At 43.0% G+C, this 23,879-nt stretch overlaps 1 protein-coding gene across 12 annotated transcripts in view; it reads left to right on the forward strand.

Moving 5' to 3' along the window:
• LOC101019996 (transcription factor 12) overlaps positions 1-7,594 on the forward strand; it is a 254,403-nt gene extending 246,809 nt beyond the window's left edge. For all 12 annotated transcript variants that reach the window (XM_031662545.1, XM_021941719.2, XM_031662548.1 and 9 more), the window contains 2 exons: positions 839-992; positions 5,238-7,594. In XM_031662545.1, coding sequence (XP_031518405.1) covers positions 839-981 — 143 coding nt within the window. In that variant the 3' untranslated portion in view covers positions 982-992; positions 5,238-7,594. The remainder of the gene's footprint in view (positions 1-838; positions 993-5,237) is intronic.
• The last annotated feature ends 16,285 nt before the right edge of the window (positions 7,595-23,879 follow it).

Genomic DNA, 23,879 nt, shown 5'->3' on the forward strand with positions numbered 1-23,879 from the left:
TAGTGTGAACCCTATTGTGAACTGCATATGCAAGGTATCTGGGATCTAGGTTGCCTGCTCCTTATGAGAGTCTAATGCCTGATGACCTGTCCTTCTGTCCCATTACCCCCAGGTGGGGCCATCTCGTTTCAGGAAAACAGGCTCAGGGCTGCCACTGACTCTATATTATGGTGACTTGTATAATTATTTCATTTTATATTACAATGTAATAATAATAGAAATACAGTGCACAATAAATGTAATGTGCTTAAGTCATCGTGAAACCATCCTGCTCCCTTCCCCCCGCACCCAGTTCATGAAAAAATTGTCTTTCACGAAACCAGTTCCTGATACCAGAAAGGTTGGGGATCACTGCTTTAGAGGAATAGCTGAGGATATCTCTTACTTTATCCTTTTCTGAACTGGTAACTTTTAGATAAAGCACAGATGTCTCTCTCTAAGTACAAGATGTCAGCATTCATGTCAATTCAGTGTACCGTGTCTTAGCAGGACATTGAAGAGACTTGGTAGCCTAATAACAAGAGCATTTGCCAAAATGTTTGAGTGAAGAGTAGCATTTTGATTTAAATCAAATCAAACCCTAGAAGACTAAATCATGAGCAAAAAAAATGAAGAAAACACAAAATGGTCACTTAGAAGTATAAATCTGGAGGCTCAGTTCAATGCTGAGGTTTTGTGTGAGTACATTGTTTCTTCTATGTGATGGTACTTAGTATGGGAACGAAGTTACACAGAGATTGGTAATCCCCACAGAAAGAAAATAACGCAATTTGTTCAGCTTGAGACCTGATTTATAACTTAAAACCATAGTGATAAAAATTCTTTCCTCCTGTTTTAGAGAGGAACCTTAACCCCAAAGCAGCCTGCCTTAAGAGAAGGGAAGAAGAAAAAGTTTCTGCCGTATCGGCAGAGCCGCCAACCACACTGCCAGGAACCCATCCTGGGCTTAGTGAAACTACCAACCCTATGGGTCATATGTAAACATCAGCCAGGTAAGTACGGGTTTGAAAAGAAACAAGGAAATAACCTTAAGACTTATCTTAAACTGGGTTAGAATCTTTGAACAGAATTCTCTAGTGAGCAGTGGCCATTGTAAAGGTCACAGGTAATTTGAAATACAACAGTTTGTCTTTCTGTTACATTATCAGACTTAGAGAGCCAGTGTCATTTTATACAAAATTACCATTTTCTTCAAAGTGTGACAGTACCTTGTGACTTTGGTTCTTCTGTTCTGAATCGTCATGTTTACCCATTTACATGAGTGTCTTCCTGATCCAAGAAGAAATAATAAAGTGACTCAACCATCAGAAAACGCTCTTGCTACCACTCATGTTCTTCATTTCTTTATTCAGAAATGCTTGACTATATCATCAACCAGTTTTCTGCTAATTATCTAGCTCTTTGTCATGAAGCCTTTATATGTGAAAAAGTTATTACTTCTATTTGGATCAATAATGCAAGTTTATGATATGATGCTTCCTCCCCACTTGCAAGCACATCAGTTAACACCTTCTAGAATCTATTAATGTATGTGAAGTTATTATATATGGTAGAGCCAGAATGCCCTTCTCTCTGGTGGAATTTTACTTGTTCAAGGACTATTCTTTATATCTGTCTCTTCATGGACTAAACACAATTCAGTTCCTTGTGATTTTTTTTTTTTTTTCTCAAGACGGAGTCTCGCTTTTTTTTCCTCAAGACGGAGTCGCCCAGGCTGGAGTGCAGTGGCACAATCTCGGCTCACTGCAGCCTCTGCCTCCCAGATTCCAGCGATTCTCCTGCCTCAGCGTCCCGAGTAGACTAGCTGGGATTACAGGTGCGCACCACCATGCCTGGCTAATTTTTGTATTTTTAGTAGAGATGAGGTTTCACCATGTTGGCCAGGCTGGTCTCGAACTCCTGACCTCAGGTGATCCACCCGTCTCAGCCTCCCAAAGAGCTAGGATTACAGGCGTGAGCCACCTCACCCGGCTGGTAACTTCACTTTTATAACCTGCCTTCAGCAGTATGTAGTTTTTTTCCCAATTTTATCAACAGATTAAAAGTAGTAAGTAAAGGCAGATGAGTGTGGGGTGTGGAACAGAAAAAATACCAAGTGCAGTTTCATTTGGTCAGTTTTGTGGCTATCTCATTTTGAACTGAAAGTCTGGAATTTGATAGAATATTTGATAGATAAACTACAAATATTACTAACTCACCTTTTCCTGAGGGATTTAGTTCCTACAACCACTATATATAGAGGGTCAAATGAGACCACATATAGGGTCAAACCAGAACACACAGAAGATTTCATTTAGGGTAAAAGAAAGAAAGAGTTAAGGCAGTTATTTCATCAGTCAATTATAACTGTAACATTAGCACACTGGAGAAAACCTCAAACTACCTCCCCCACAGAAAGTATCCAGCAGTCTAAGAGATTGTACATGTCAGAGACTTTAGGCAAGAGCTAGTTTACAGATCCTCTAAAACCTAAATCATTGTTTCATACTCTACAGAAAATATAGACTACTATGAAACAATAAGTATTTTTGTTTCAAAAATAAACCTTGAAGTTTTTTTGTTTGTTCGAGATTTTTTGTTGTTGTTGGTTTTGTTGTTCGTTTGTTTTGAGATGGAGTTTCACTCTGTCACCTGAGCTGGAGTGCAATGGCGCGATCATCTCGGCTCACTGCAACTCTCGCCTCCTGGGTTTGAGCAATTCTTCCACCTCAGCCTCCTGAGTAGCTGGGATTACAGACGTACACCACCACACCCAGCTAATTTTTTTGTATTTTTAGTAGAGACGGGGTTTCACCAGGTTGCCCAGCCTGGTCTCAAACTCCTGACCTCAAGCAATCTGCCCGCCTCGGCTTCCCAAAGTGCTGGGATTACAGGTGTGAGCCGCTGAGCCCAGCTAAAAAATTAACTTTGAAGTTTTAAAATAAAACCATGCCACTATTTATCAGTGCAAAAGAGACTTTCTAAATTGATAGATTATTTCAAAGAAGAGTGATGGGAGAGGTAACTTCTTAAGCCCAGGTCCCAGATAACCACCAAGCTGTGAAAAAGAGCACTAGTCATTCTGCCCTAACACTTCTCTTGGAGCCTATGTCTTAGTTTTCTTGTCTCGCTCTAGTTAGTTCTACCCATTTCCTCTTGTTTTCTTCCCAGTCTCTCTCTTACTCCTTCAACTTTGTCTTCTCATTCTCATGTCTCATTTCCTTCTGTTTACTTCCTGTGCTTTTACTACTTCTGTATTTCATACTGCTTTCATAGCTCTACCCTTATCTCTTTATAATGCGGAAATTTTCTCACTTAGGTTAAAATTAAACTTTGGGCATTCCCACCTATCAAAAAAGGATCAAGAATTCTTTTAAGTTTAAAAAGGCATCAAGATATGAGACATGTAGTGAATGCACTTTGTTCCATAGGTTGTATAGGCTAGTGTTTGTCAGCTTAGAATATGTGCTAAGGTTGCTAATTTCATAAAGATAGTTATCTGGTTTCATGAATTGGATAGCAGATTAAAAGCAGCAAGAGACAGGGCAGCAGGAAAAATGCTACTAGAATCAAAATGGCTAAGATATGACCACAGAATGACTGGTTATAAACATACAAAAATTAGCTATCATGTAATGTAGGCCAAGTAGCTTTGAATATCTTAGTTTTCCATCCCTAAGAGCATCGCTGTGTACCTAAACAATACTGTGGTTATTGTTTAATAAGGAAGTAAAAGTTATGATTCTATCATATCTAAAACTATTTTATTAATTTAGTTAATTTTTAACTAAATAGATATATATTATATATTTACATATATATTTACATATATATGTTTCATTTGGTCAGTTTTGTGGCTATCTCATTTTGAACTGAAAGTCTGGAATTTGATAGAAAAACTACAAATATTAGTAACTCACCTTTTCCTGAGGGATTTAGTTCCTACCACCACTACATATATAGGGTCAAACCAGACCACACAGAAGATTTCATTTAGGGTAAAAGAAAGGAAGAGTTAAGGTTGCTAATTTCATAAAGATAGTTACCTGGTTTCATGAATTGGATAGCAGATTAAAAGCAACAAGAGACAGGGCAGATGTATATTATATACATCTGTATAATTATATATATATTTTTTTATATATAATATATTTACAGAGTTACCTCTATATATATTATATTGGGAACATAAGTATGTATAGAATTTGTACTAATAGAGTAAAATGTTGTTAATAAATATTGAGTATAAACATTTATTGAGGACCTACTGTGTGCCAGGAACTGGGACCAATATGAAAATGAATGCAAAATGGCCTCTGACCTCAAGTGTTCTCAGTTCAGATGAAATAAATGTAAAGTGTTAACACAGTGTGGTTGAGTGGAGGCAGCAGCAAATTGAGGGCTTTACTGTTGTCTCACTACTGAGGAATGAATGAGTAGCACCTCAGAGCTCAGTTATTGCCAACTTGAGTGTTGTTAAAATGAAAGTTTGCATCATTGCTGCAGCTGTTTTATACTCCTATAGTTTGTGATTCTGTAATCACATGATCTCCTTTAAAAATCTTACCATATAGCCGGGTGTGGTGGTGCACACCTGTAGTCCCAGCTACTCAGAGACTGAGGTGGGAGGATCACTTGAGCCCAGGAGTTTAAGGCTGTATTGAACCATGATCATGGCACTGTACTCCAGCCTGGGTGATAGAGCAAGACACTGTCTGAAAACAAACAAACAAAAAACTTTACCATACACATCAAGTAAAACCATTTCATTATACCTTAAAAGGAAGAAGTTCGGCCGGGCGCGGTGGCTCAAGCCTGTAATCCCAGCACTTTGGGAGGCCGAGACGGGCGGATCACGAGGTCAGGATATCAAGACCATTCGGGCTAACACGGTGAAACCCCGTCTCTACTAAAAATACAAAATATTAGCCGGGCGTGGTGGCGGGCGCCTGTAGTCCCAGCTACTCGGGAGGCTGAGGCAGGAGAATGGCGTAAACCCGGGAGGCGGAGCTTGCAGTGAGCTGAGATCCGGCCACTGTACTCCAGCCTGGGTGACAGAGCGAGACTCCGTCTCAAAAAAAAAAAAAAAAAAAAAAAAGAAGTTCATTAAGTCACTTAGCAGACTACAAATTTAGTGCAGACATGGATATAGATGAGGAATACCAGCTTGTTTTGTTGGTGGGAGGGGGAAGGTGTTTTATTTTTAATAATTATGTACTAACTGGTATTGTCCTCTCCCTTGGCTGTCCCTGCCACAGTTCCAGAGTTATCAGTAGGCTAGATAGAAGGTGACCTCTCCTCATAAGGACTTGGACAACTCAGATTATCTGAAGACACAGACCTGACAGGAGGGAGAAGAAAAAACAAAACACTTGAAGCAAGAAACTCAAATGTAATCCTACGATCAAAGCAACTGGTCAACACTTCCATCAGAAGTGAAGATAGGAAGCTCATCAGATAGAACATCAGCCTATGAGATGTTTGCAACAAATCATTTTGTTGCAAGCAGTGTGTCGCTTCTGCACAATCAGAGACTGTCTCGATCTCTCCACTCACCGTGGAAGTTGCCTTGTGCCTAAACTGAATTGACAAATGCATTGTAACTACAAATTTTATTTATTGTTATGAAACTGTAAGGTCTACATATAAAGGGAAAAAGTTAATGTGGAAAGCTGATCTACACTCAGCTGATGCCAGCATACATTAAAGCGGTTCACGTGCAGAGAACAAAGCAGTGACAACCATTGGCCCTTAGCATTCCCGGCATACCTATTAGTGTCTTAAAAAGGAAGGGAAAAGTCTTTTGTTGCCCTCTCCTATCCTTTTGCCATATGAATAGTGTTTTCCATGAAATAGGAAGATATCACTTGGAATAGCATTTCTCTTGCTCTCATTTTTTGATTTATTTTTATTTTCTCTTTGTGGGTGTTATATTTGATTTCTAAATCTGAATAGTTTATGGTCACAGTCCAGCCTCCTCCATGCAGCCCTGTGTGCTTTGCACATTTACCTTACAGTGGTAAGCAGAGACCATCTGTGACCATAGCCTAGCTAGGATTTTAAAAGGGGAAATTTTGTTCTCTAGGTTTTCCCCCAAATAAACATTGCTTTATTTCTAATAATAACCAAGACTTTTCAAGCTTCTAGATCTCATAGGAAAGCTTGTAACAGCAAAATTGTAAATTACAAGGGAAGAATCTACTTTTTAGAAATTGCTTTGTTTTCCAAGCAGTAAGTACTACATACAGTACTTGTAAAGTGTTAGCTGTAAGTAAGCACAAAATACATTTAAAATACAAAGACGATTTTTTCAGGCTGTGATTATGGTGAACATAACAAAACCCAGTAGTCACCAAGGCAGGTAGTGTGATAAATGAACACACCACTCTGAGGCTAATTACCTAATGGAATACAAGAGCAATGGTCACCCGTGTTTCCTTATCCTAGCCTTTATTTCTCTGTCATTTGGATGGCTGGTCAATGGGGAAGAATTCAGTGGGTGATTTAATCAACTGCAAACCATCTGCCCCTGTCCCAAAATGATGAGCCAGATTAGCATTAAACCAGTATTTGTCAGTCCATCTTAATACTGTTCATTAAGGCACTCTCTGTCTCTAATCCTTAGGAGTTGTTTTCAAAGACATAATCACTTTGAACTTCCATGAAACCTGTCTTCCACCACAACAACCCTGGGAGAGAAAAACATGCTAAACGAGGTATCTTGGCTTAATAATTCCTTATAGCCAACATCAACAGTGGCAATCAGCACACAGAGGAAAGGACCCAAATCACTATGTAGCTTAAAGATTTCTGTTAATTTGAAAGAACAAAAACAGGACAGAACTTCTGGTACTCTAATCAGGATGATTCCTAACAAGTCAGTCATTTGTGAACTTAGTGGACTTTTTCGTTACTTTAATTTGCATATATTCTCCAGTTACATCAGACTCTATCTGTGGCCTTGTTCTTCATTTCAGTGTTAATCAGCTAAACAGAAGTTGTTGCTTATGATGTGTGAGTGAACATATGCCACTGCCTGGCCTTTTTTTCTTCAGAGCTTGTTGTCTTTTTCGCTATATTAGACTTTGCAGTATGCCCAGAAGCTTTCCTTCATAAAATAGAAAGAAAAAAACATTTGGCTTATTTTTCACTGTAGCTAGTCTTTTATACAATAATCTTGTAAGAAAATTTCTTGAATTCTAAATATTACTCTTTCTAGATTTTTGAAATCAAAAAGTTTTCAGTAAAAAGTTTCTTACTTTATTTTATTATATTAGGTAGTAAAAATGTAGGGTTATTTACCATAACCTGTTCATTAATATCAGAAATTTACAATAGCATTTTAAGACCATAGTAGGATTCTAGCATACCGTGTAGTACCTATGGAGTATTGTAAGAGCTAATTGTTGGAGATGAATTGCTTCTCATCTTGTTCTCCAGTTTCCATTGTTGGTTTATTGCAGATTTGTATCCTGTGTCAAATTCAAGGTATTATTGATAAACCTTTTCAACCAGCAGCAAGAAGTTCAAATTTTTTTCTGTCACTGTAACAGAAAACACAATATGTATATAACATTTATGTAGCAATAAATGTGCCATCTTTTTTTTAACACAGTAAACTAGTGAGTTTTTTACATTACTCTTTCTCAAATAATAATGTATTTTGTTTTCTTTTCTCCATCTCATTCATCCCAGAAACACTCACACTGCTTTTCCTAACTGCATTATCTGCATTATCTGGGAAACCCTTCAGGACAGAATCAGGGTTGTGTAGCTAAGTTGGCAATCTGGTCTAGAGCTTCTCCAGCTTGTGCTTTTCTCCTCTTGCCCTCACTACTGATAGTGGCCTTTTACCCTTTTCCTCAAGATTGACCAAACAGCAATTACTAGTTATAGAAAATCTACTCATTTGTAGATCTAGAGAAAAATGAAGAAGATGGAAAAAGACTCAAATGAGGCTTTTTAAGTTATTCTTCAAAGCACTTTTCACATTTCCCATACCCTTTCTCACAAAAAAAGTGTGTCATAATTAGGTAATGGTATTGTTTATTGTTTAAAAGTTAAAAGGTAAAAGTTTGCTTTTATCCCAGTTTTTAACCACAAAAAAAGCATAGTGATTATCCATGAGGACTTCATGCCAAGCAAGAACCTCAAACAAACTGGACAAACTTTTTTTGACAGTGAATGACTTTTTGTAGGACCTGTGCATGCAAAACCCATGGTGATTGTCACATCCTTTTGGTATGCTGGCAGATTGCTTCTCTTGGTGAATTATGAAATCCACTGTTCACATTGGGTGCCTAACAGAACATTTTGTTTCTTGTGGGATTTAGTGAAAACTGTTAAAGTTGTTAAGTTGATTTTATACAAAATGATAAAAATCTCTAAGAAGAAAACGTATAATCTTAAGAGCTGAAATGAAATATAGAGACCATCTAGTAAATGACCTCATTAATAGATCTGTGAAAACTGAGACTCAGATTGTATGTCTCTAAGAACACATAATTAGTAACAGATCAAGACACTTACAACTTTCCCTACAAAACCTCCCTGCCTTTACTTTCTCTTTCTAGATTTCTAGGCCAATTCTACTCAGTGTCTTCATTTTCTTCCATATTTGTTTTATTTCATGTTTCTCTCCTACAGTTCATGTTTTCTTTCTCCTTGGAAACTCAAAATTTAAACGTGTGTGTGTGTGTGTGTGTGTGTGTGTGTGTGTGTGTGTGTGTGTGTGTGACTTTAAAGAATTTGGCATTAAATAGTCCTCGATTCAGATCTAAGCTCAACATCTGATTAACTTCATTTTCTTATCTGAAAAATGGAGATAACATTAGAATTGTGTAAGGATTGAATGAAACAATGTATGGAAAGCTCTTATGGTTCTTGTCACATAAGTACTTAATAAATGATAAATATTTTTAAATAAATAATATTATAACCAACTCCCAGGATGATTCCTCTTCAGCCATCCTGTCAGAGGTAAATGGTAAAATAAACCCCCAGAAGATGTCAACCCATCTTTGTAGGAGTCTACATTCTTTTGCAGCCATCCAATAATTGCATTTCTTTTCAGTGCCCTCCCGTGGCTACATTTTAAGAGGTTTTTTTTTTTTTTTAGACCTTCACATTTCAAGAGTGAGTCTGGCGGGCATGGTGGCTCACGCCTGTAATCCTAACAATTTGGGAGGCCAAGGCAGGCCAATCACTTGAGGTCAGGAGTTCATGACCAGCCTGGCCAACATGGTAAAACCCTGTCTCTACTAAAAGAACAAAACTTAGCCAGCCATGGTGGCAGGTGCCTGTAATGCAAGCTTCTCGGGAGGCTGAGGCAGGAGAATCACTTGAACCCAGGAGGTGGAGGTTTCAGTGAGCTGAGGTCACGCCATTGCACGACAGCCAGGAGAACAAGAGCAAAACTCTGTCTCAGAAAAAAAAAGAGTAAGCCAGTAGGCTTTACCCAGTCACACTGTGTGGGTGGACAGCTGTATCAGTTTGGGTTCTTAAGAAGCAGATGCCAAAAGGAAGTTAGAAGGGCAAAGGATTTATTAGGAGATGTACCTGTGAAAAACAAAGGGGTGAGGAATCAAAAGTAGACAGGGATGGCCTTCAGACCATGCTGCAGGTTTGACATTAAAAGAAGGGCGTGTAAGGAAGGAGGATTAGGCAGGGAGAGCCTCAGGCTGCCTGCAGTTCTGAAGAAGGCCTGAGCAGCCCAGTGGGGGTGTTCTGGCACAAAGATTGCCGACGAAGGAGGCTTGTGTTGGGCAGGAATGGCAAAGTAGTATCAGTGTCCCTGTTTTGGTCGGTCATTGACTGGGATTTACCTGAGGAGACTGAGGCCTCAGTTTGAACAGCCAGCAGCGGACAGCTAACCACTCTTTCCTGACAGGTTATCTTTGAAAGGAGACCTCAGGTGCACCTCATGGCTTCCACAGCACTTCATCATCTTCCTACAAAACAGCAAAATAAAACCAAAGGGTCTTCTGAAGTCACTGAGACAATAGCTGATCTCATTGGGCCAATGAGTCTTCTAAAACTTGCAGTTCCTTCTCCTTTGGCATTTCACAGTCAAGTAAACCTAGACGTATTATCCGGAAGAATGAATCCCATTCCTCCTCCATCTTCTTTGGCTCTGGTGTGTAATCTGGATACTAGCCCCTAAAGTTGCTGTGTTTAGCAACTTCATTTCTCCATGTCTGTTGGGGGCTGGTTTCACAATCCCCTAAGGATAACAAAATCTCTGGATGCTCATGGCCTTTATATAAAAGGGCACGATATTTGCATACAATCTACACACATCCCCCCACATACTTTAAATCATCTCTGGATTACTCATAGTACCTAATGCAATGTAAATCCTATGTAAATCATTATTATGCTGCATGGGTTTTTCGTCTGCATTATTTTCAGTATTGCACTGTTTTGTTCTGAAAACAGGGTCTTGCTCTGTCACCCAGGCTGAAGTGCAGTGGTATGATCCTAGCTCAATGTAACCTCAAACTCCTGGGCTCAAGTGATCCTCCTGCCTTGGCCTCCCAGAGTTCTGGGATTACAGGCGTGAGCCACCATGCCCAGCCTGTGGTGGTGGTGGTGGTGGTGGTGGTGGTGGTGGTGGTGGTGGTGGTGTTTGAGACAGGGTCGTACATTATTGCCAAAGCTGGAGTACAGTGGCACATACATGGCTCAACCTCCTTGGCTCAAACAATCCTCCTGCCTCAGCCTCTAGAGTAGCTGGGACCGTAAGAGTGCACCTCCGTGCCTAGATAATTTTTTTATTTTTTGTAGAGATGGAATCTCCCCATGTTGACCAGGCTGAGCTTAAAATTATGGACTCAACCTATCCTCCCGCCTTGGCCTCCTAAAGTGCTGGGATTATAGATGGCTGTGCGTGGCCCCTTGTTAATTTATAATTAGTTTTTTCCCCCCCAATATTTTTGATCTATGGTTTCTTGAATCTGGATATGGGACCTGCATGCAGATAAGAAAGGCCAGCTGTATTCTGGTGTTCTTCACAGGACAAGTGACAGTCCCTGCTTGCTGGGTCAGTGGATTGTCCACGCGTCTTTGTGGCCACCTGGCTTAGGAAGCTCACAATTCCCTGTGAGTGCCCTCAGCCCTAGGCTTTCTTACATGTGCCTGTGCTGGAGCATGTATATGGGAGTAGAAATAGCTTTCCTATGTTTGTTATCTTTCTTTAGTTACTGCCAGAAGACAGTCTGGAGGGGCTTTCTGTTCTCCTTGACATAGACCTTCAATCCCCTCCCCAAACTGTCATGTGGTGCCACTGCTGCCTTCTGCCAGGGTCTGCTTTCTCTCTCTTGAGGGTCAGTGTTCCACTACGCTGGGTCCCCAGGGTCTCTGAGCCATTTTGTCTTTGGGCTTGGTGAGCACCATGTGCAAGATTTCCAAGTCTTTCAAAGCTCGTGAAAATGTTTGCAATCTGAAAAAATATTACGGTGCCAAAAAAAAAAATGCAAAATGAAATTAATTTCAAAAACAATTACAAAAGTCATACAAAACTGTTATAGCAAAACTAAATTGCTATTTAATGTGGAACTTGAGCTCATTTTAATGTATTTGATCTTATTAAATTTGGTATAGAAGCAATGTACCTTAACACAATAAAGAAGCATCTATGATAAACCCATAGCTAACATCCTAACTCACTGGTGAAAAGTTAGAAGCTTTTCCTCTAAGATCAGGAACAAGACAAGGATGCCCACTCTAGCCACTTCTATTCAACATAGTAATCCTAGCTGGAGCAATTATGCAAAAGAAAGAAAAGACAGCCAAACTGGAAGAAGTTTAACTGTCCCTATTTGCAAACAACATAATCTTGTAATACAGAAAACCTTAATGATTCTACCAAAAAACTTAGAACTAACAAATGAATTCAGTAAAGTTGCAGAATACAAAAATCAACATACAAAAATTAGTAGCATTTCTATACACTAACAGTGAACTACCTGAAAAAAAAATCAAGAAAACAATCCCATTCAGAAAAGCTTAAAAAATTAAATACTTAGGAATAAATTAAACCAAAGAGGTGAAAAACTGATACACTAAAAACTATAAAACATAAATTGAAGAAGATGCCAATAAATGGAAAGATACACCACGTTCATGAATTGGAAGAGTTAATGTTGTTCAAATGTCCATACTACCCAACGTGATCTACAAACTTAATGCAACCCGTATCAAAATTTCAATGACTTTTTTTCACAGAAATAGAAAAAGCCTGAAATTTGAATAGAACCACAAAAGACCCCAAATAGCCAAAGCAACCTTGAGCAAAAAGAACAAAACTGGAGGCATCACACTACCTGACTTCAAAATATACTAAGAAGTTACAGTAATCAAAACAGTACAGTACTGACAACAAAGAAGACACATAGACCAATGGAACAGAATAAAACACAGAAGTCAGTCTGTGTATTTACAGAAAATTGATTTTTGACAATGATATCAAGAACACACATGAGGAAAGGACAGTCTCTTCAATAAATAGTGTTGGGAAAATCATCTGTCTACATGCAAAAGAATGAAATTAGACCTTTATCTCATACCATACACAAAAATAAATTCACAGTGGATTAAAGACTTAGACATAAGACCTGAAACTATAAAATTGCTAGAAGAAAAGATTAAAAAAAAGAAAACAAGACAAAAGCTCCATGACATTGGTCTGGGCAATGGTTTTTTTAATATGATCCCCAAAAGCACAGACAACAAAAGCAAAAATAGACAAATATCAAACTAGAAAGCTTCACAGCAAAGGAAACAATAATCAACAGTGAAGAGACAACCTGGAAAAAAATATTTGCAAGCCACACATTCGGATAAGGGGTTAATATCCAAAATATACAAGTCAATAACAAGAAAACCAAGAAACCAATTAAAAACTGGCCAAGGACCTGAATAGACTTTTCTCAAAAAAAGGCATACAGATGGTCAACATGTATATGAAAAAGTGCTCAACATAATTAACCATCAGGGAAAGGCAAGTTAAAACCTAAGTGAGATATTACCTCACACATAGTAGAATGGCTATTATCAAAGATGGCAGGGCACAGTGGCTCCTGCCTGTAATCCCAACACTTTGGGAGGCCTAAGCAGAAGGATCGCTTGAACCCAGGAGTTTGAAACCATCATGGGCAACAAAGTGAGCCCGTCTCTACAAAAAATAAAAATTAACCAGGTATGGTGGCGTGCACCTGTAGACCCAGTAACTTGGAAGGCTGAGGCGGGAAGATCACTTGAGCCCAGGAGTTCAAGGCTGCAGTGAGCTGTGATTGCACCACTGCACTCCAGCCTGGGCGACAGAGTGAAACCGTGTCTCCAAAAAAAATGCACAAAAGATAAGGTGTTGGCAAGGAAGTGGAGAAGGGGGTACCCTTGTACACTGTCGGTGGGAATGTAAATTACTACAGCCATTATAGAAAACAGTATGGAGGTGCTCAGAAAAATAGAAATAGAACTACCATATGCTCCAGCAACCCCACTACTGAGTATATATCCAAAGGAAATAAAATAAATATGTTAAAGAAATATCTGCACTCCCATGTTTGTTCATTACAGCATTATTCACGATAGCCAAGATACAGAATCAACCTAAGTGCCCATCAGTGAATGAATGGATAAAGGAAGCATGGTATATTTCCACAATTAAATACTGTTCAGCCTTAAAACAGAAGGAAATGCTGTCATATATGACAACATGGATGAGCCCAGACGACATTATGTTAAGTGAAATAGTCCAGGCAAATCAAATACTACATGATCTCATTTATATCTGGAATGTAAAAAAAAAAAAAAAAAAAAAAAAAAAAAAAAAATTGAGGCCGGGCACGGTGGCTCACGCCTGTAATCTCAGCACTTTAGGAGGTCGAGGCAGACAGATCACGAGGTCAGGAGTTCGAGACCAGCCTGGCCAACATGGTGAAACCCCATCTCTACTAAAAATACAAAAATTATCTGGGCATGCTGGCACGCACCTGTAATCCCAGCTACTCAGGAGGCTGAGGCAGGAGAATTGCTTGAACCCAGGAGGTAGAGGTTGCAGTGAGCCACGATCACAGTCTGGGAGACAGAGCGAAACTCTGTCTTGGGGAAAAAAAGAAAAATTGAATGCATAGACGCAAAGAGTAGAATGGTGGGGCTGGGGGTGGCGAGAGGTGGGGCAGTGAGGGAGCTGGGGAAATGTTGGTCAAAGAGCACAAAATTTCAGTGAGACAGGATAAATAAATTCAAGAGATCTGTTGTACAACATGGGGACTATAGTTAGTGTATTATATTTTTGAAAATATAATTTTTTGTGTGTTCTCACCACAAAAAGTAATTATGTGAGATAACGCATATGTTAATTAGCTCATTTGAGCCATTCACAATGTATACATATTTCAAAACACTACGTTGTACACAATAAATACATACAATATTTTTTGTCAAAAAACTTTTAGGCCTAGCACGGTGGCTCATGCCTGTAATCCCAGCACTTTGGGAGGCTGAGGCAGAAGAATCACTTGAGGTCAGGAGTTCAAGACCAGCATGGCCAACATGGTGAAATCCTGTCTCTAATAAAAAATATAAAAATTAGCTGGGTATAGTATCATGCACCTGTAATCCCAGCTAATTGGGAGGCTGAGACATGAGAATCACTTGAACTCCGGAGGCAGAGGTTGCAGTGAGCCTGGTCCATAGAGCAAGCCTGCACTCCAGCCTAGCCCCAGGGTGAGACTCGGTCTCAAAAAAAAATAAAACAACCAACAACAACAAAAACTTTTAAATCTATTTAAAATGGCTATTATCAAAGATAGCAGGGCACAGTGGCTCCTGCCTGTAATCCCAACACTTTGGGAGGCCTAAGCAGAAGGATCGCTTGAACCCAGGAGTTTGAAACCATCCTGGGCAACAAAGTGAGCCTGTAAGTTGAGACTTCCAAAAGTCTTAAAAACCGTCCTAAGTTCCTTCAGTCCTAGAGTTCTTTCTCAGTTATCACTGTTTTTGGTTCTCCGGCTTCTTGATAGTCTCCTTGGAAGAAAAACAACTGCATCTTTCCCTCCAAAGGCAAGGGCCATCTCTGTATCTCTGAAGATCTAACCTTCTGCCACAGTTCGAATATGTTGGAAACGTAATCCCCCATGCAACAGTGTTGAGGGGGTGCCTAATAAGAGGTCATTAGGGCTCTCCTCCCGGGCTGTTTTGCCCTGCCGCCTTCCACCTTGGATGACGCAGCACAAAGGCCCTCAACAGATGCCAGCCCCTCCGTCTTGCACCTTCCAGCCTCCAGAATTGTAAGAAATATATTTCTGTTGTTCTTTTTTAATTACTCAGTCTCAGGTATTCTGTCATAGCATCAGAAAATACACTAAGATACTTGCCTAGGCCATGAGGACCCCAAGACACAGCACAAATTTTCTAGAAGCTCTAACCAGACCACCTTTCTCCTACTCCCACGGTAAGGTCCTTCCTTCCCCTGTCCCTTACAGCCCTATGGGATTTTTTGCTTTCTCTCATTCTCCAGGCCTTCTGCAGCTCTATTTCCTGCAAGATTGCATCTTTTCTCCTGGATATTTGGTCCTCGCTGGACTGAGGTGGCAGCCCAGGGTTGGGAGCAGGCCTCTGGCTGGCCTCTGGTCAGTAAGCCAGAGGGGTCACCTTGTCTTGAAAGACAACCCAGCCATTGGCCATGTTTTCCGCCATCTTCTGAGTATTCCCAGTGACCCCCCTCAGCAGTTCAAGACAAGTCGGGTTACACAACAAGGCAGCACAATAATGAAGCTCCCACCCCTGGCTTGGGCCTGGGCATTAAAAAGCCCTGCCTGCAGGGGGCGGGGGGTGGGGCCCTCACATGCAGGAGGCAATGGCTAGTAGCTTCACCAGAGGATCCTCTGCCTCCTCGGTCCAGGCCTCCCCCTGGGGCCGTCCCGCCTCTTCCTCATTAAAGCCTGTGCTCAAAGGAGCGGGGTTGTTTTTCAGATTCTTTCAGCAGTGAGTTATTGATCAACACTGATAATGCAAGCAGCTTGATCTCACCCTGCACTGGCAGAGATTAATTAGCTTGATTCCCAAGCATAATTCCTAATTAGGCACGGGAAGAAAGGAAAGAGAACACAAAGGAACTATTCTTCTCCAGGAACCACCGACCTTCTGTCCAGGGGTGGAGGAGGAAGAAACAGGTAAGCATGTCCCAGCACCAGAGTGCTTCTTGCCCAGTCCAAAGCTGGGCAGCCAGCCCATGAGCACAAACAACACCGAGGATGGTGCCGGTGCCATCCTGCACAGGTCTCAGAAGAAAATGTGCATTTTATTTGTTTGCTTTACTCTCTGCCTAATGATGTGCAGGGAAGGCACAATTAAGCAGGAAGCTTTGAAGTACCTGCTCTAGGCTTGCTTGGCCACCAGAGGCTGAGGATGCAAGCAGGGGAGAATTCAGCTCCATTGGGCTGGGGAAGAAAGGTTGGATGGGGAGGGGGTAGTGGCCCTGAGACTTGAACAGAAATAGTGAAAGGAACCACTTCCTACAGCTGAGAGGCAGCAGCCATCTTGTTCTGTTGTGGGCATTTTCTAGAGTGTTCCAGCCAGGACCGGTGATCCAAATGGCTCTTCCCTGGTGGTGGATGGGGCAACAGGAGGTAGGAAGGACCTTCAATGTGGCAACCGTGAGGTGTGGCCAGTCAACTTACCCATGCTGAGCTTCCATTTCTCTTCTGTCAAATGGGGATAATTAACGATCGCATCAGCTTACGTGACGGTTGTGAGAATTAACTGAGGAATTCAGAGATGCATTGCACATAGGAGGCACTTCCTAACCCACCTAAAGAAAGCAAACCCACAGGGCAGCAAATCAGAAGCGGATAAGGACTGACCTCCTCCTTATTCAGTAGCACATGTCTAATAGACCCGACTGTGTCCCGCACATGCTGCCCCTGAGGAAGGCTTATTATAAGGAGCTACAAACAATGTGACCTGGGAAAGACAGTGGACTCAGGTATAGAACAAGAACACCTGCCTGGGCTGACTGGGGACCAGGATGCAGGGAAGGCTGCCTGGAGGGAGTGATACACCCCTGAGTCTGAAATGACATTTTTGGCCAGGAAACAATGATTTGGTGAAAATGAGTTCACTAGAGGTTAATAAAAATTGGCAGTCCTGGCCAGGCACGGTGGCTCATGCCTGTAATCCCAGCACCTTGGGAGGCTGAGGCAGGCGGATCACGAGGTCAGGAGTTCGAGACCAGTCTGACCAACATGGTGAGACCCCGTCCCTACTAAAACTACAAAAATTAGCCAGGCATGGTGGCACCTGCCTGTAATCCCAGCTACTCAGGAGGCTGAGGCAGGAGAATCGCTTGAACCCAGGAGGTGGAGGTTGCAGTGAGCCAAAATCATGCCACTGCAGGTCAGCCTGGGCAACAGAGCAAGACTCTGTCTAAAAAAAAAAAAAAAAAAAAAAAAATTTGGGAATCCCTGCTGTCTGCAGTAGGCCAATCATGTGTCCAAGAATCATGAGAGTATCCTTCCCCATCACCACCACCACCCCACACTCACACCAAAATGTGTCACCCTTCAATCCCTTGAAGTCTGTCTGCTCGCCATCCTGATCCAAACAAGCCACTTTAAATAAAGTGCAATTATGAAACAATAGGGGACATTCGAACACTGGCCGGACTACTGTTGATACATTTAGATGTGATACTGTGGTTATGTTTTTCTAAAAGTCCTTGTCTGTTAGAGATACACACTGAAGTATTTACAGAGAGAATGATACAATCGCTGTCTGGAATCCACTTCAATGCCACCCAGTGTTCGAGGGTGGGGAGTGGGGTTAGGCGGTTTCAAGGAAACAAGATTGGCCCAGTCTATCAGCATCGATGCTGGGTGAGATAGGGAAGTGGGGGTTCATTATACACTTTACTTTTGAAAGTGAAGTTTTTCATAATAAAAAGTTGAAAGACAGAAGGAAGGGAGATGGGAAGGCAGGGAAAGGAGAAAGGGAAGGAGAGAAGGAAAAGATTCTGCTCAAATGTCCCTTTGGAAACCTTCCTTGACCCCCGCGTTGGTACGGGACGGGGGGAACGGGGAGGCTGTTTTCTGCTCAGCCAGAGCAACAAGGCCCATGAGGAGACAGGAGGGATGTCTGGAGAGCAGTCCCAAGCCACAGAGTCCTTCTGGGGACTATCCACACCATGGAGAGAGAGCAGCACAGGGAGCATAGCACAGACCCATGACATAGCGCTGTGCCCATGACATCAGCTGGCAAAGGACCACGGGACCAGGAGGGAGGCATTAGAAGGGCGAACACTAGCAGCTGTTGAATAGGAAGAAATGTGAACCAACTTCTCTACCTAAAGAAGTGGTGGCAGGGCCGTGGAGGTTCGGGAGAGGGACAGGTTCCAGGATTAGAGTGTTTTTTTTTTCTTGAAGGGGGAGAGGCTACTGTAGCCGCAGGTACCGAGCATCTGGTGTCTGGAGAGACGCAGCTACTCTAGGCAGTTTCTGATCTGGAACCAGGAAGTGTCTGTTTCCCCACAGGCAAGCAGATGTTCTGGCCTTGGTGCTGGGCCTGCCGCCACCAGAGGCAGAGATGCCCCACGTGCCTGCGTCAGGCATGACAGGTCACCCCTGAGTCCTTGGGTCTCCCCAGGCCTTCTCCAGGCCTTCCCAACAGGGCTGAGGTTGAAGAAAACGCTCAAGGTTCACCCCACTGCTCCGACCCTCTCACCAGAAGAGAAGGGCTGTGTCCCAAGAGCAGCCTGCTTGGGAAAAGAATATGTGGGGTGACTTGTCCAGATCTGCCCAGGGAGGCTGGGAATGGAGAGAGAGAGGAATCTGCCAACCAGTTGGGGGAAAGTGGATTTTGCAACAACCTTGATGATATTAAATGCTTGGGGGGCCTGGGAAGACCAAATGTTTAATATTTGGAGAAGAGGCTGTCTAAACAAAGTAATTAGGAGGCTCCTTTGTAGTGATATGAAAGAGATGAACTGGGTATACCCGACATCAAAGACAGGAGATTCAGTGGGGAATGAGGCCCACGGCCGGGCGTGGGCAGCGCTGGAGGACAGGATCTCGCAGTGTGCTGTGGGGGAGGGCAGCCCCTGCAGTGTGCATGTTGAGTGCTGGGAAACCCCAAGTAACACTTCCCCACTCATTTAACACACTTCCTAAAACCTCTCTCTCAGACGAAGGTTAAACCTCCCCAAAAGCTACTTTTCAAAAGCAACCTTTACCATCAACCACGAGAAACACAGGAGCCTGCCTTCCACTGTTTACCATTGGTCAGGAGGTCATTTATGGACCATTCTCTCGCCCAAGATAAACTCAGAAGTGGACACTGAGGGCAGGTTGTGGGTGCCACCAGGCAAGCTAGGGCATCGGAGTTCAGCAGAGCTGGGTGGGAATTCTGCTTCTCCATCCACTACCTGAGTAACCCTGGGCAAGTCGCTTAGCCTCCCCAAGCATAAACTGCTTTGCTTGTAATATGCAAATAATAAGGGGTGGAGGAATTTTTTTTTTTTTTTTTTTTTTTTTTTGAGACAGAGTCTCGCTCTGTCACCCAGGCTGGAGTGCAGTGGCGCGATCTCGGTTCACTGCAATCTCTGCCTCCTGGGTTCAAGCAATTCTCCTGCGTCAGCCTCCTGAGTAGCTGGGATTACAGGCGCCCGCCACTACGCCCAACTACTTTTTGTATTTTTAGTAGGGACGGGCTTTCACCATGTTGGTCAGGCATTTTCCCAGGACCCAGGCAGACAGCTGATTCCAGCATCCATGTTGCATCCCCCTCCCGCTGTAGCTGGCGTCTCCCAGAGCCGGGCACCCACCGCAGAGCTTCTAAGACCAGGCCCATTTGAACACAGGAGGACTTCTGAAGTTCATTTAACCCCAAAATCAGTGATTCTACATCATATTTTGAAGTGTTTACAGGTAAATCATGTGATACTGGTATTTATTTTTAAAATATTCTAGCCCAAAGTACATGGTAGACAAAATAAGAATGTCAGGATGCTGATAATTAGTGAAACTAGACGAAGATACACGAAAGTTTAATTTTGATTCTCACCTACTTTCATGTGCATTAGGAAACTTTCATAATAAGTTAAAGGAACAAAATAGGCCAAGATCAGTTGCTCATGCCTGTAATCCCAGCACTTTGGGTGGCTGAGGCAGGCGGATTACTTGAGGTCAGGAGTTTGAGACCAGCCTAGCCAACATGGTGAAACCCCATCTCCACTAGAAAATACAAAGAAAAAAAAAATTGTCGCCAGGCGTGGTGGCAAGCGCCTGTAATCCCAGCTACTCAGGAGGCTGAGGCAGGAAAATCGCTTGAGCCTCCGAGGCGGAGGTTGCAGTGACCCGAGATTGCTCCATTGCACTCCAGCCTGGGTGACAGAGTGAGACTCCATCTCTAAATAAATAAAGGAACAAAATACATTTCAGTCTTGAGCTCCAGTTCCCTGCTGAGAGGAGCTGAAGCTGAGCTATGGCACCCGCTGCTTCTTCTCCCTCATCCCTAAAAATGTGGGGTGCTGGGTGCCAAGGGAGATCTGAAGACGGCCACCACTCAGACCAGCAGGAGAGGCCAAGAAGGTGGTAAGAAATTACAAGGTATTGTAGCACATGCTCCCCAGGGTGAGGACACAGGACTCTGGGACCTAAGGAGGGAGCAGTTAACTCAAGAGGGCCCAAGTCAGGAAGGACCTGACCATGGTGACAAAGCCAGTTAATAGGAGCAATGGTTTTGCAACCACAAACATTGGTCTGGGGGACTGCGGGCCCAATGTGGTGGGAGTTTTAGAGCAGGGACCCCTCCACTGCACGTGGATTCTCATACTTGCTAAGTTGCACTGAATTCTCTCTCAACCCATTTGGAGGCTCTCACCAAGAAAGGAGTCCCTTTGAATTGGCAGGATGTTAAAAGCTTCCTCCAGCCATTGACCCTGGGTCCCCTTGGTAGAAATAAATCAGATTTTCCAGGCAGTCCTCAGTTTCACGTCCATTCCCTCATTCAATCAATTATTCAATTACAAATCATTTTTAATATGATTTTATGGTTCAGGAATTCAGGCAGGGCTCAGCTGGGCAGTTCTTGTGCCCCACATGGCATTGGCTAGGAATAGGCTACCCCGAAGAAATCACAGTGTAATGGGAGATGGGAAATAGGTTAACACAAAGTTACTATACTACAAGAAAAATCTGGCCGGGCGCGGTGGCTCAAGCCTGTAATCCCAGCACTTTGGGAGGCCGAGACGGGCGGATCACGAGGTCGGGAGATCAAGACCATCCTGGCTAACACGGTGAAACCCCGTCTCTACTAAAAAAAATAAAAAATAAAAGTAGCCGGGCGAGGTGGCTGGCGCCTGTAGTCCCAGCTACTCGGGAGGCTGAGGCAGGAGAATGGCCTGAACCCAGGAGGCGGAGCTTGCAGTGAGCTCAGATCCGGCCACTGCACTCCAGCCTGGGCAGAGCAAGACTCCGTCTCAAAAAAAAAAAAAAAGAAAAAGAAAAATCTTCAAATCTTCAATCTTCAGTCTTCATGGGTGTGAGTCTTCCCTGGTAGAGAGTTCTTTACTAAATTGTATTCCTGTGTTAGCCAGCCAAGCACTCACGGAGTACAGTTGTCCCTTGCTATCTGTGGCAGATTGATCCCAGACACTGCCACCTCCAGCCCTGTGAATACCAAAACCCATGGATGCTCAAGTCCTTGATATAAAATGGTATGGTATTTGCACATAACCTACACACATCCTCCCATATACTTTAAATCATCACTAGATTACTTATAATACCTAATGCAATGTAAATGCTATGTAAGTAGTTGCTACACTGTATTGCTTAGGGAATAATGACAAGAAAAAAAAGACTGTACAACTTCAGTACAAATGCTATAATTCATTTTTTTATCTGAATATTTTTGATCCATGAATACAGAGGGCTGGCTATATAAAGAATGTACAATTTGGTACTTTACTCCTAATTTAAGTCATCTCTTTCAGCCCATACGGGTTGCCTGGGGCAGGGCAGGGGTGTGCGTGTTGAGTCGGCGCTATACCCTGTTTCACAATGCGTGGTATCCTTTGCACACAGCTTGCAGGGCTGCCTCCAAGGATGGCTGCCTTATCCCCCACTCTTTCTTCATGGCACCCTCTTATCTCCACCTCCTTTCCTCTTCTGAGTCCTACCTTTTCTTGCCAGACCAGGGATTTGCCAATTATTCTGGATGGGCAGAGGGAAGGGGCCCTCAGATCCTGCAGATGGAGCATCTGAAAGACAATGAGACGCTGTACACAACCAAGCTCAGCCTCCTGTAAACACATCCTCTGGGTGTCACTATGCGAAAAGACTTTGTCTCTTTACATTGCACAGCGAAGTGTCTCTCTGATTGTCTTGTTGTTGGTGCCTGCATGGATTCAGGAAGAGGAGGTATTTGGACCCAACGACAAAGGTTCATCTCGGTGGTTTGTCTCCTGTGTTTGTTTTGTGCCTGCCCCATATGTATCCACCCGACTACTGGCAGCAATCCCTCCAGGACCCACCTCTGTCTTCGTGGTTTGTGTGTCCTGGTCCTGCTCCTTGGCCCCAGAATACACGCTACACATCTAACCTACCCAGTGCCTCATCCCTACGGCTACAGCGATTGGTTTAGGAATGGGCAAATGATCCAATCAGAGTAAGACTGTCTAACATCTGATCCCAGTTATCCTGGAGCTAGAAGTCCCACCTTTCCAGGCTCCTCCATGTTCCTTTCTGCAGCAATGAGGAGGAAGGCTCATTCCCTTCTCAGGGAGCTTGCTGTGTTGTCCCAATCCTGACTGTCCCCTCTCCACCCCCGCCTATGGCTCCCCTGTCTCCTGGCATTCTCATCTGCCACTGAATTCTTCCCACGCCAAACGCAAGTTAGGAACCTAAGCTCGGATGAAATGCTGGCTTAGACCTCATTGTTATTGAGAAGCAGAAACCACACTTCTTAGTTGGTAGAGGTGGATATGGATTGGGGCCATAAAGATTCTTCAATCATTGAATAAGGATTTCATTATTTGGACTACTAAATACATTAGATTATTTATACTAACTAAATAAATTAGATTCATTTTTCGAAGTTTAAAATCGTTTTCAATAGAGACTAAAAAGGCTGTAGATGAGATGGGAGAATCTTTCAACTCCAGACTCTTCCCGTCTCCTCCCTAGTATGTATCACTACGCCTTGCCCAGAGAGACTGTAGGGGTGCTCAGAAAAAACCATGGCTGGTTGATTCCCTGGAAAAAGGGGCGCTGTCGCAGAGAGCTCTGTGCCCTTCCTGCCGACACTGGGGTATAGAGGAGGCAAGTTCCCCTCTGAAGGTGAGCATGATTCACCGATTAAAACTAAGAAATTTACTTTGGTATGCTACTGTTAACTAACCTACAGACTTTTTTTCAGATTTCACCATGCTTTCCAATCTTGTCCTTTCCCAGTTCCAGGATCTAGTGCAGAATACCAGGTTGCATGTTAGGATGTGTCCAGTCTGTGACCATTTCTCAATCTTTCCTCGTTTTCTCATGACTTCTGACATTTGTTTATTTTTTGAGACTGAGTCTTACTCTGTTGCCTAGGCTGGAGTGCAGTGGCCTCATCTTGGCTCACTACAACCTCCACCTCCTGGGTTCAAACAATTCTCCTGCCTCAGGAGCTTTGCTCTGCCTCAGCCTCCCAAGTAGCTGGGATTCTCCTGCCTCAGCCTCCCAAGTAGCTGGGATTACGCGCGCACCACCACGCCTGGCTAAGTTGTATTTTTAGTAGAGATAGGATTTCACCATTTGGCCAGGCTGATCTCGAACTCCTGACCTCAGGTGACCCGCCCGCCTCAGCGTCCCAAAGTGCTGGGATTACAGGCGCGAGCCACCTCGCCCAGCCTGAGTTCT

This window comes from Papio anubis, unplaced genomic scaffold (genome assembly GCF_008728515.1).
Source record: "Papio anubis isolate 15944 unplaced genomic scaffold, Panubis1.0 scaffold74, whole genome shotgun sequence".
Classification (NCBI taxonomy): domain Eukaryota; kingdom Metazoa; phylum Chordata; class Mammalia; order Primates; family Cercopithecidae; genus Papio; species Papio anubis.